This window comes from Chinchilla lanigera, unplaced genomic scaffold (assembly GCF_000276665.1).
Source record: "Chinchilla lanigera isolate Chin_1 unplaced genomic scaffold, ChiLan1.0 scaffold00113, whole genome shotgun sequence".
Taxonomy (NCBI): Eukaryota; Metazoa; Chordata; class Mammalia; order Rodentia; family Chinchillidae; genus Chinchilla; species Chinchilla lanigera.
The window spans coordinates 2,183,181-2,195,227 of NW_004955514.1; the positions used below are offsets into that span (position 1 = coordinate 2,183,181).

The 12,047-nt window shown below is 62.9% G+C and overlaps 1 protein-coding gene across 3 annotated transcripts in view; it reads left to right on the forward strand.

The window, feature by feature from the left end:
• Dok7 (docking protein 7) overlaps positions 1–7,031 on the forward strand; it is a 23,949-nt gene extending 16,918 nt beyond the window's left edge. For all 3 annotated transcript variants that reach the window (XM_005408763.2, XM_013506796.1, XM_005408764.2), the window contains exons 7-10: positions 2,057–2,784; positions 5,760–5,802; positions 6,537–6,659; positions 6,826–7,031. In XM_005408763.2, the coding sequence (XP_005408820.1) occupies positions 2,057–2,784; positions 5,760–5,802; positions 6,537–6,659; positions 6,826–6,953 (1,022 nt within the window). In that variant the 3' untranslated portion in view covers positions 6,954–7,031. The remainder of the gene's footprint in view (positions 1–2,056; positions 2,785–5,759; positions 5,803–6,536; positions 6,660–6,825) is intronic.
• Positions 7,032–12,047: the final 5,016 nt, after the last annotated feature.

Sequence of the window (12,047 nt, forward strand, 5' to 3'; positions counted from 1 at the left end):
CCACCCACCCATCCACCCATCCATCCATCCATTCATTCATCTATCCATCCACCATCCACCCATCCACCCACCCACCCATCCATCTATCCATCCACCTACCCATCCATGCATCCATCCATCCACTCACCCATCCATCTATCCATCTACCCATCTATCCATCCATCCATCCATCCATCCATCCATCCATCCATTCATCCATCTATCCATCCACCCATCTACCCACCCACCCATCCACCTACCCACCCATCCACCCACCACCCATCCATCTATCCATCCATCCATCCATTCATTTATCTATCCATCCACCCATCCACCCATCCACCCACCCACCTATCCACCCATCCATCCATCTATCCACCTACCCAACCATGCATCCACCTACCCATCCATGCATCCATCTATCCACCCACCCACCCATCCATCTATCCATCCATCCATCCATTCATTCATCTATCCATCCACCCATCCACCCATCCATCCATTCATTCATCTATCCATCCACCCATCCATTCACCCACCCACCCACCTATCCACCCATCCATCCATCTATCCACCTACCCATCCATGCATCCATCCATCCATCCATTCACCCATCCATCTATCTACCCATCTACCCATCCATCCATCCATCCATCCATCCATCCATCCATCCATCCATTCATCTATCCATCTACCCATCCATCCATCCACCCACCTATCCACCCATCCATCCATCTATCTATCCACCTACCCATCCATGCATCCATCCATCCATCTACTCACCCATCCATCTACCCATCTACCCATCCATCCATCCATCCATCCATCCACCCATCCATCCATCCACCTATCCATCCACCCATCCACCCATCCAACCATCCACCCACCCACCCATCCATCTATCCATCCATCCACCCACCCACCCACCCATCCATGCACCCACCCACCCATCCATCTACCCATTTACCCATCTATCCACCCATCCATCCATCCATCCATCCACCTACCCATCCACCCACTCATCCATCCATTAATTCATCTACCCATCCACCCATCCATCTGCCCACCCACCTATCCACCCATCCATCCATCTATCCATCCATCCATCCCATCCTTCCTTTTCCCTGCTGCTCATGCATTCATTCTCTATTAATTCATTCACCTTCCTGTTCATTCATTCATGTACTTACTCATTCACTGTCACACAAACCTTTATTAAATGCTGGCAGGAGGCACATACTGGGAATGGTGGGTGAACTGGGTTTGGTTTTCCCCTACCCACCAGCCAGGTCTACTCTCAGAGGGGCAGCAGAGCTGCTGGCCAGGAGCTGGCCCTCTTTGGCTGCCATCAGGGAAGATGGGTGGAAGGGGCTGCACCCAGTGCATGGCTGCTGCAGCGCATGAGTCTCCCAGGCCGGAAGGCAGGAGCCCTCTGGCCCTGCCAGTGCCCTCTGCTGCCTGCCTCCTGGGGCTCATGGAGGGACAGTGGCCTCTCCCCTCCCGTGCAGTGGCCCCTGAAGTAAGAATTCTCGGGCTTGCAGTGAGCTCTCTGCATTCCTGGGGGGTTGCTGCTGGTGTGCAGGCTGAGTGGAGGAAGCAAAGATAAACATGGATTTCCCACAGGCACAGAGGGAGGCGTGGCCTGCCTGGTGGGGGGCAGTGGGATGGTCTTGAATCCCAGGCCTTTTCTTGTCCTCAGGGGCCTCATGGCCCCGAAGGGAGGGAAGCCAGAAGGCAGGGAGAGGTGTCAAGGGAGGGCGAGGGCCGGAGAGCCAGGCCCTGCGGCTGGAAGGCAGTCAGCAAGGCTGGATGTGGAGCCGGGGTGCAAGGAAGGGGAAACCTAGAACGCTCACAGCTCACAGTGCAGAGGGCAGGAAGCAGGGAGAAGGCCGCTTCAGGCCGGTTCGGGGAGAACTCCTGGTGCGGGGCATGCTGGGGTAGGGTGACCGGGTAGAGGACAGGGCTGGGACCAGGGTAGTGGCCAAGAGGGGAATGTCTGGGAGACACTGGATTTCTGCTCTGGTGTCTGAGGAGAGCTGTCCCTGCTCCCCTGCAGCTGTGCTCCCTTTCTCCGCAGGGGACGACCGCAGCCTGTCCAGCTCCTCATCTGAGGCCAGCCACTCAGACATCAGCACCAGCAGCCGGCTCGCCACCTGGCCTGAGCAGTTCTCGTCCTCAGCCAGCACGTCGCAGGAGGGCCTGGGGCTGGCGGCTGCCCAGGCCCCAGGGGAGGCTGGGCTGGGCACCTCGAGGCCACCTCCCAAGCCGCTGCGGCCACGGCAGCTGCAGGAAGTTGGCCGCCAGAGCTCTTCAGACAGCGGCATTGCCACCGGCAGCCACTCCTCCTACTCGGGCAGCTTCTCGTCCTATGCAGGCAGCAGCCTGGACATGTGGCGGGCTGGTGAGGACCTCGGCTCGCTGCTCAGCCTGCCACTGCCGGCAGCTGGGGCACCTGAGCCCGGCCTGTGCGCCTGCCCGCCTGGGGCGGCCGAGTACCAGGTGCCCACGCCCCGGCGGCCGCACTACGACACGCCCCGCAGCCTGCGCCCAGCACCTGGGGACCAGAGCCCAGCTTCCCAGGGTGGCCCTGACCCGGGCTCGGCGGCAGAGCTGGGCAGCCAGATGTCTGCGGGCTGCCCTTCCAGCTGGCTGGGCACGAAGCGACAGGGACAGGCGACAGAGGCCCCAGGCAGCGAGGCCGCACAGGCCAGCCCCTCCCCCGCCGAGCCCTGGGAAGCCAGCAGCCCCCACGCGGGGCCGCCTCCCGCTTTCTTTTCGGCTTGTCCACTCTGTGGCGGACTCAAGGTAAAGTCTCCTCCCTGAGACGGCCCCCTGGGCCCCATGGCTGCCAGAGGCTGGGGTTTCGCCCCTTGGACGGGAGATGAGGGCTCAGCAGCCTCTTCGCAGAGCGGGTGCTCTGTGTGTGTCCCTGGGACCCAAGCCCAGCCAGTGGAGAGGGTCTAGGGTGGGGCGAAGACACAGGGCCCCCCAGAGGGCGTGGTGTCTGCCCGTGGAGGGGTGGCTCAGGGCGGCGTGCTGTGGACAGTGGGGCGCTGGCCAGGCAGGCTGGGGTCTGAGGGCCCCAGGCCCGGTTTCTCCAGCGCCGTCTTCTTACCCGAAGGTCAGGCACTGAAGGCCTGCGTGGGGTGCTGGGGCAGGAGGCCTCCCGCAGGCTGGGTCAGGCCCACTTCTAAATGCCCAAGCCTCCATCTCCTTCCATAAAACGTGAGCCCCCGCAGCAGCTCTGGACACCCCAGGTCCGGGGCGACCCGCGCTGCAGAGCCCCTAGGGCACTGTCTGTGCGTCATCGGCCCTGCATATTTACCCGAAGCACCCGCAGCGCCCGCAGCGGGGCCCGGCCTCCCATCCGCGAGGGGGAAACTGATGCTCAGGAGGCCCCGTGACTTGTGGGGTCTGCGTCCCAGTGACCGGGACCCCACTGTGGCCCCGCACCAGCCTTTTCCTGCAGGGGGGCGGGGAGGGGGAGCCTTCCCCCAGGCCCAGGCTCGGCCTGCCCAGGATCCCCTCCACCTCCTCCTGCACCCTCTTGCTGGCACCAGGGAGCTGGTGTCAGGACCAGCGGAGGAAGCTGGGGCTCCCAGGGCTCCCAGAGCCTCCAGTCCCCTGCCCGGGTCTGCGCCCCCGCATGGTGTGGCACAGAGCCGTTCTCACTGGTGTCAGCGGCTGGCTGTGCCCAGCCCTCCTGCACGCCCTGTGGTCCCAGTGGCCAACCTGGCCCGGTCCCCTGTAAACACCTGGCCTTGCACCTGCACTGTCCACCGACCGTGTTGTTGCTCTGCTCTATTTTTAAAATCTGACAGTTTGTAATACGTTCTCAGACTGGAAATAAAGTTTTCTTTTCATACTGCCGTGTCCTTTCCGTGTGGCCAGCCCTCTCGCCTCCCCGCCCTGGTCCTGCTATGGGGCTGTGACCAGGACTGAGGTCTAGGGCTGCAGCCTAGGCCTGGGGTGTGTGCATGTATGAGTGTGTGTGCACGCATGTGTGCACGTGTCAGGTCGGGGGCAGAGGCGCTGGCTCTGAACCTGGAGCCCGTGCTCCCACCTGCTTCCTCTGAGTCCTGGGCAGCCCGGGTCTGTTGTCTGCCCGGCCGTTGGGAGCCCAGGGATCCTGCGGCTGCCATGTGGGGCGGGCAGGTTTGGGGTCGAGCTTGGGCCACATCCCCTCTCCCTGCTGGCTGAGTGGCCCACAAGTCACTACACCTCTCTGAGCCTCAGTTTCCTCTCCCGTATGGGGTGACCATCCCCCATCATGGGTCTGATGCGTGCTGGTAGGAGTCCTCCCGGGGCTGCGGGGCCTTTCCTGCACAAGCAGTGGGGAGCTGGCCAGAGCCCCTCCCTCCCCGAACTCTCCTCGCTGTGCTGCCTGGGTCGCTGCCTGCAGCAGGCAGGAAAGGGCACCCAGTTGGCGGGGGCAGGGTAGGAGCCAGGCTGTGGGGCGCCTGTGTCCGCCCTTGGTTGGCTGCAGGACCTGGGTGGGTGGGGTGTGGAGGGTGTGGAGGGCCACGGTAGCTCACCTAATAGGGTGCGTCGGGAGGAAGGCCTGGGCCCGGTAGCAAGCATGCGGTGTTCCCCAGGCCCTTGGAGGCCCCGGGTGTGGGGTGGGGTCTCACCTGTTGGGGCTGGGTGGGGTCCTCAGACATTCTTTCTCCATAGACAGAGTGGGGACCGTGTCCCTCATCCACTGTCTTCCCACTGTGGCCTGGAGGCCCTGGTCGGCCGTGTGCTCAGAGCCCAGCCTCCACGGCTCCTCTGCGGGGAGGGTGCCGATGGGAGGAGCTTCTCGGGGCTGCGCAGCGACCTCCTGTGCTGGCCCAGATGTGGGGAGCCGGGGGGCTATGTGTGCTTGGGCTGCCTTGGTGCACTGGCACACAGCCAGGGGGTGACGTGGCCCGGCAGGACGGGCCTCCCTGAGCAGCTGAGGACACAGCCTCTGCCGGGTGACAGGCTCTTGGGGCAAGCAGGTGCTGTCTCCTGTGCTGAGTGCCCTGCAAGGCGGGCTATCTGATGGGCTCTGGTGTCTGCCTCTCGTCCCCCAGGTCCCTGTGCCTGCACGGGCTGTTGTATGGTCAGACTACCTGGCTGGCTGGGGGGTGTCCCAGTCTTTTGGGCCCCAACCTGGGGCTAAAACAAGCTCCTCGCATCTGGCCTGGGTCAGAGCTGGTGCCAGGTCCCCTCTCCAGCCCCCCAGGCTCCCACGGGGCCTGGCTATCAGGTTCCACCCACAGGAGCTTGGGACTCCTGTCACCCACATGGCCCAGGGTCCTGGCCACCATGGGCCTTTTGCCAAAGAGGACCTGGGGTGTCTGCAGTCCCAGGTGGGTCACCGGCCACTGCCTCCTTCCCCGTCCTGCCCACACACTGCCCTGAGCTCCTTCCCTAGCCAGGCACTGCCCACGTTGGGGCCCGAAGAGGACACTGTGCGCTGCGGTGACTGTCACCTCCTCCAGGCTCCCATGCTCTTTAGAGCAGGGCCGCTGCACAGAGGCCGCGAGCACTGTGGGCCCTCGGTCTGTGTAGCAACGGGCGTGTGTTCCAACAAAGCCATCAGCAAAATGGGGCAGGGAGCGAGGGCTTGAAGCCCCAGTGTGCCCAGTGGCCCGGGTCACACCCACGCTCCAGGCGTCCCAGGTCTCCGGCTCTCCTTGGGCCACAGGGCCTGGAGGACAGAGTGCTGGCCTCGGGCTGGCTTGCCTGTGGGGCTGCAGAGGCAGTGCAGGGACAGTGGGTGGCTGTGCTGACCCGTGTTCTTTCTGGTCTAGGGTGTGGCAGCCTCACCCCCGGGACTCACCCTGGCACATCCAGGTAGGCCCCGCCCTGAGCCCGTCCGTGGTCTGGGCTGAAAGCTGGATGTCGGGATGGTGGTGGGCTCTGGGTACTGGGTTCTGCTGCAGAGAGCCTAGGCACCCCCTGCATGCCTATCAGTCCCACACGACCCCCCACTTCCAGATGATGTGTCTACGTGTGGGGGCGCTGGGTGGCCTTAGCACCTGGGTCTGGGTCCTGGGCCCTCAGCATCCTCAGGGGCCAGGGGCAGGGCCATGCTGGGGGAGGGTCATCCCGGGCCCCAGCTGGGCGGACAGGGGAGTGGCCAGTCACTTCAGTGCACCGAATGAAGTAGGAGAACCACGCTGGCCTGGCTCCCTCTGGCTGTGCCCCAAGTGACCCAGGAGCTTGGGTCTCTGCCTCTGTCTCCCCACTGGGAGCAAACAGGGCACGAGCCTCACCTCAGCCTTTCGGGGCAGTGGGCCGTGTGGGCTGAGGGCCGGCGTCAGGGAGGTGGCTGGCTGACCCAGGGGACCTGGGCGTCGACGGGAGGGCCAGGACCCGCCCAGGACCGGGGCTCGGAATTCTGGGGCCGTGTGTGAATCCCCAGGCTCAGCTGTGTCTTCAGGCCCTCAGGAGCCGGGGCCAAGGGAGGGACAGGGGTTGGTGGTCCAAGGCACAGGGAAATGCAGGGCGCTGGGAGGGGCTGAACCGGCCCTGGGGTGGGCACAGCTCTGGCCACCTCCTGGGAACTCACAGCCCCTCCCCCACAGGACTCCCAGGGCCAGGGTCTCCAGAGACGCCCGCCTACGTGAACATCCCGGTCAGCCCCTCCTCCCGGCCGCAGCTGCACTACATGGGGCTGGAGCTCCAGCAGGGCGGCACAGGCATCCGAGGTGGGCACGGGGGCCCTGCCCAGCCAGGGCTCTTCCTGCTGTCTGTGTGCCATCCTCTGCTGGCATCTTGGGAGGCTGGTGTGAGGGGCAGCGGGTCCCAGGTGGGGCTGGGAAGCAGAGTGGTGGCTCCAGGTGGGCGACTCCACTCACCCCAGGCTGCCCACAGGGGCCGCTACCTCCCGCTACGCGCAGATCGACATTGCAGCCACAGAGGCGGCGCATCGAGCCGGGGCCCAGCACGCACAGGAGCGGCTGTCCGAGCTGCAGCAGCGCAGGAGAGGCGCCCCGCAGTGAGGCCCCGCGGGTGGGCATCGAGCGGGGTGGCCTCTGTCTCAAAGTGCTCGCCGAGGCTGTGACGGGCATCCTGGCTGCTGGGGAGGCTCTGCTGGCCCCCGCTTCCCGGAGTGACGGGATGGAAGGCTCTGGGCCGTGCCTGCTCATTCCAGCGGGAGAACCCACAGCTCAGCTCGGACTCCTCTTCCCCTGCTGTCCCTGAGGGCCGCCCTCAGGTGTCACCTGGGCTGTGGCCACCGGGTGAATCTGGAGCGTATGCTGAGACCATGCTGCGCTCTAGAGAACTGCGGGAATCTCCAGATGCGGGGCTGCAGACGCCAAGGCAGGCCGGCTCCCTGCCCTACCTTCCCTCGGCCTCTGCTCCCGGCCTGGGACACGCAGCTCCGCTCGGCCCCACCCCGGCCCTGTCCTCTCTGCGCCACTCCAGGGCTCTCCCTCCCTCAGGCCAGGGTACCCTGGGCCTGGGCCGAGGTGGCAGGGGACAGAAGGCGTGCGGACCCGTGAGGGAGCCTGTGGGACCTGCGCTGTGCTCACCACTGTGTTGCTCAGGCCCCACAGCCAGCGCGGAAAGGGGGAGCAGTACTTCCACTTGAGCAATGCACAGCCCCTGCCCGAAGGCCTGACGTCCTCCTTGTGTGGTTTCTGCCCCAGACTTGGCCTGACATCTTCATGCTGGGTCTGGGGGTGCGGGAAGGAGGAGGCGCCCCTGGAGGCTCCGCTTGGGGTCTCCCCCCGGGGCCTTTGTGGGATTCCCTTACTCAGAGCTGCGGGGATGTTCTGACGGGGTAGAGGCTCTCCCACAGCCGGCCACATCCCCATCTGTCCACCTTCATCCCTGCCCCCGGGAGCCCCTGGCATCCGGTGGGCCTGTGGTGAGCTGCCCATGGGGACGCAAAGCGGCCGAGCCTGCGGTTCCGGTTGACCAGCCCTCTTGCCCCGCCCATCTCCTGAGCTGATGCTGCCTTGACTGAGCGGGGCAGACAGAAGGAGAGGTCAGTGGTGGGGGACAGGTCACCCCGACGGACTGGAGGGACCCCCCAACCCTGACTCACGCTGAGTGTGGGCAGAGCGTGGCCATCGTGCTGGTCCAGGGGACCGTCCACCTGCAGAGTGTGGTGAGGGCCAGCGTACCCTCCAGGCTCAGTCAGACCTGGCTGAGGTCGCAGAGGTCCAGGGACACAGGCTCCGGCGAGGGGCATGGGAGTGGGGGGTGGGCTGTCTTGGTGGGGGCTGCTCTGCGACAGCAGGCGACTGCCAGGCCTGGCAGCCATGGAGGCCAGAGAGCTCCTTGAGGACAGAGCCACCGGGGGCAGAGCCATCTGCAAAGCTGCTGGACCTTGACATGGCTCCCTGTGGGCTGTGAGGTCTCCGGGACCCTGGCCTTCACCTCCAGACGGGGCAGTCTTCCCTGGTCTGCTGTGTTGCCCATGTCCTCTTGGCCGTGCTGGCCACTCGGCTGCCCTTCCACGCCCCCGCCTCGATGCTGCTGCCCCGCCTTCAGAGCAGAGGGTCAGAGCAGGAGCCCAGCCTGGGTCTCCCTTGGCGCCTGAGCCGCGGGAAGGCTGGGCGTCCAGGACTGAAGCCATATACTCGGATCCCGGTCCAGCGGTGCCATGAGCACCTGGACCTCAGGCATCGCTAACGGGTGCAGTAGCCCAGGCGGCTGGTGCTGTGAAGCCGCTGTGAGCCCCCTCAGCTTCCGCCAGGCGGGGACGGCATGGGAGGATGGGGGTGCACATCACTGACTTTCCTAGATTTTTGCCAAATTCTGTATTCCTAACCAGAGGTAGGCGTACGGCACCTGAGCGTGGGCGAGCCCTGAGGTTTAGGTGGATGTTACTTCTGCTACGGGGTGGGCGTGAAGTGACGGCGGAGGCTTTATTCTCACCTCCCTCCGCGTGTGGGGCGGGAGAGCTCTGCAGCCACAGCTGTGGAGACGCAGGCTCGCTGGCCCTCAGGGCCTCCCCTGGGGATCTGCGTCCTCTATCTTCCACCAGGCTGTGGATCAGACACTAACAATGGCTTACACATTGTCAAGTTTTAAATTAGCAATGTATTTCTCAAGATTAGAGTCAGACAGATCTGCAAGGTTAGGAAGGTCAGTGCCCTCTCTGCCCTGGGCCCCGCTGTGGCTGTCCACTGTTTCGAGACTTGTGGTCTGGGTTCTGCTCCCAGGTCTCCCGGGGGCCCCATGCCGCGGCGCAGCGCCGGCATTGCTGCTCACTAGGTTCTCCCGCTGGCCACAGTGGGTGCGGCAGACCCTACTGAGGAGGGGGCAAGGTCACGTACACGGGCGGTGGAAAACTATGGGGAAAGCTGACATTTAAAACATTATTACAGTGACAGACACGTTGCCATAAATCCCCTCACACCCTCCTGCTCGCCTGGGACTGGCTTAGCCCATGGTTCTCACGGTCGGAAGCGGCTCTGGAGTCCTCTCTCCCATGTGTCTACAAGGTGCGCTGCTGCCCGGTGTCAGGGCCCTGTGCAACTTCTGGCTCCTCCCTGAGGTCAGGAGGCCAGGAGGAGAGTTCTGGATCAGTTCAGGACGCTGAGGCCGCCGGGACAGCACAACTGAAACCACGAGTAGAGGACTCCAGAGCTGCTGCAGACAGGGACAAGAACGACGAGGAGTGCGTTCCAAGTGCGGAGGACTTGGGGATTCATGGACGTGTGTCATTCGCTGTCATCAATGTTCAAAAATGTCCACAGTCACCGTATTTCCTTTTGCACTTCCCTGTCATATTTTTCTCACTCGATTCTCGTTTTTCCCCGGAACGCAGCTTTCTCTGCACTCATCGTCGACAGGCAGCCGGTGCCTCCTTAATTGCAAAGCTTTCCTGTCAGGCGTCGCGTGGCGGCCCGCCACATCGCTTACTTTGCCAAGTCTCTTCCAGAAGCACCTGACCTCCCCATCCCCAGGTGCGGGGACCCAGGGCGCCTCTCGGGTTGGGTCCTCTTTGTTAGGGGTCCCATCTTCTTTCTTGCGTTTTTGTTTTACGAATGTTTTCTCCAGCAGCAACTGAAGAAAGGGGCAGATCTGACACTAACATGCTTCAGATTAACGTCTACATCCTCCCCGCCGGATGGGGATACAGCTCAGTGGCACAAACGCCTGCCTGGCAAGCACAAGGTCCTGAGTTTGATTCCTGGTACCAAAAAAAAAAAAAAAAGAAAAAAAAGAAAAAAAAAAAGAGCATCCCTCCCTGCGTAAGTGCTGGCCGCAGCCAATTTCCCTGCAACTCAGCCACTGCTGTGGGACAGTGGCGCCCTGTGACCCTGGCTGTGACAGCTGGCCCCCTCTCCTTGGCCTCCACTGCTCCTACGAGTTACAATTCTCACCATCGCTGTCCTCACTGCGCCCCACAGCCCAGCACCTTGGACACTCCCCCTTCATTACAGCCGTTTCCGGGTGACTCCCCCCTACCCCTTCTGTGCTCTCTGCAGTCCTCTTCAGACTGCTACCCTCTACATTTTTAAACTTTTTTTTCTTCAGTACCGAGGATCAAACTCAGGGGCACCCTGCCACTGAACTGCATGCACAATCTTTTTAAAAATTTTATCTTGTCATATCATGTACTGGAGCAAACCCCCCATGATGAATGTGATCATTGTGTATACCTAAGATGTACCAACAAACTTCACTTAGTTAAAACCACTGTAATCTTGAGATAGGGTCTTGCTAAGTTGGTACACAGCCGTCGTTTGGGGCTTCTCGGTCTTGCTTAGGGCACTCCGTACCTGCACACAAGGAGGGGTGGGAGCCAAGGACAGCGTGCCAGCCTGCACACTCAGGCCCGTGAGAGCCGACTGTCATAGTCACAGCCACACCCAGGACACCTTCAGCCCACAAAGCCATTGCTCCCGCAGCAGCCGGGCTCTGACCGCACCACGGCGGTTTCCTTGCTCTTGGGTATCACATGGCTGGAGCTGGGTAGTGTGCACGCTCGTGTGTGTGTGTGTGTGTGTGTGTGTGTCTAGCCCACCCAGGCTGCGGCAGGGCAGCGTAGGGACCCCTTCTGCACGCAGCCCTGGGGGACGACCCCACTTTGTGCTGCCGTTCGTGTCACAGCAGTCTGCGGACCTCAGCTCCTCGACTGGCCCATCCGTCCGTCCCCTCCTCTCTGCCTCCTGACTCAGTGTCACATCCGTCCTCAGACATCCCACAGCCACGCCGGTTCCGCCTGTCCCGCGCGCTTGCCACGCCCCTCCCCAGTGGCTGTGCAGTGAGGGTGGACATCAGGCCACGCTCGTTTCCCTGTGCTTGGGTTCCGGCCACTGTTCACAGCCTGTGTGTTCACACGGACGTGCTTGGGTCTGCTTCTCAGTTTCCACCCGACAAGCCTGCAGGGCTTTAATGGCGGACTGACGTGGGCACTGCGTGTGTGTATGTGCGCGCACGTGTGCACAGTGGGGCTGAGCTTGAACCCAAGGCCTGAAACAGTGGAAGCCGAAGTAAGACTCAGAGGAAAGAAAGTAATTGGAGGAACTGGGGGGCTGTGGGGACATCCCGGCAGATCGGGTTACGGCAGACAGCATGCAGGTGAGGAAGTCACCCGCCTCCTGAGTCCCTCATCTGTGAGGGCCCTGCACCCCTGCACCCCTGCCCCTGCTGTGCGCTCCCAGCATGCCGCTGGCCTCAGCGTTTCTCCTCAGGGGCAGCTGGCTGCCGGTGCTGGGTTGCAAGCTGAGACCCAGCTGCCGGCAAACCCAGCACATATGGTCAGGTGGCTTCCAGGTTCCACCCGAGAGCTGGGCTCCGATCTCTGACCTGCGCAAGGCCAGGGGTCCGCTGTGATGTCACAGAAACGTCTTGGAGGCCCTTCTCCCCCGGGGCCCGGCACTGTCTCCGGTCCCCTGGAGCTGCAGAGCAGGGGAGGAAGCACCTTGCCAGAGGCCCTTGCTGGGGCTGTGGGATGGTCTCCACCGACTTGGTCCCAAGACCTCAGCTCCAAAGGGCACCCGGATTTAAAGCAGGCCAGGCTGTGCCACCGGGAAGGGTGGGGACTGCACAGCCCTGGGGACAGGAGAGGGTGAGACGCCCAGGAACGCTGGCCCCAGAAAGCGTGGCCCCAACTATGAGAGACCAGACAA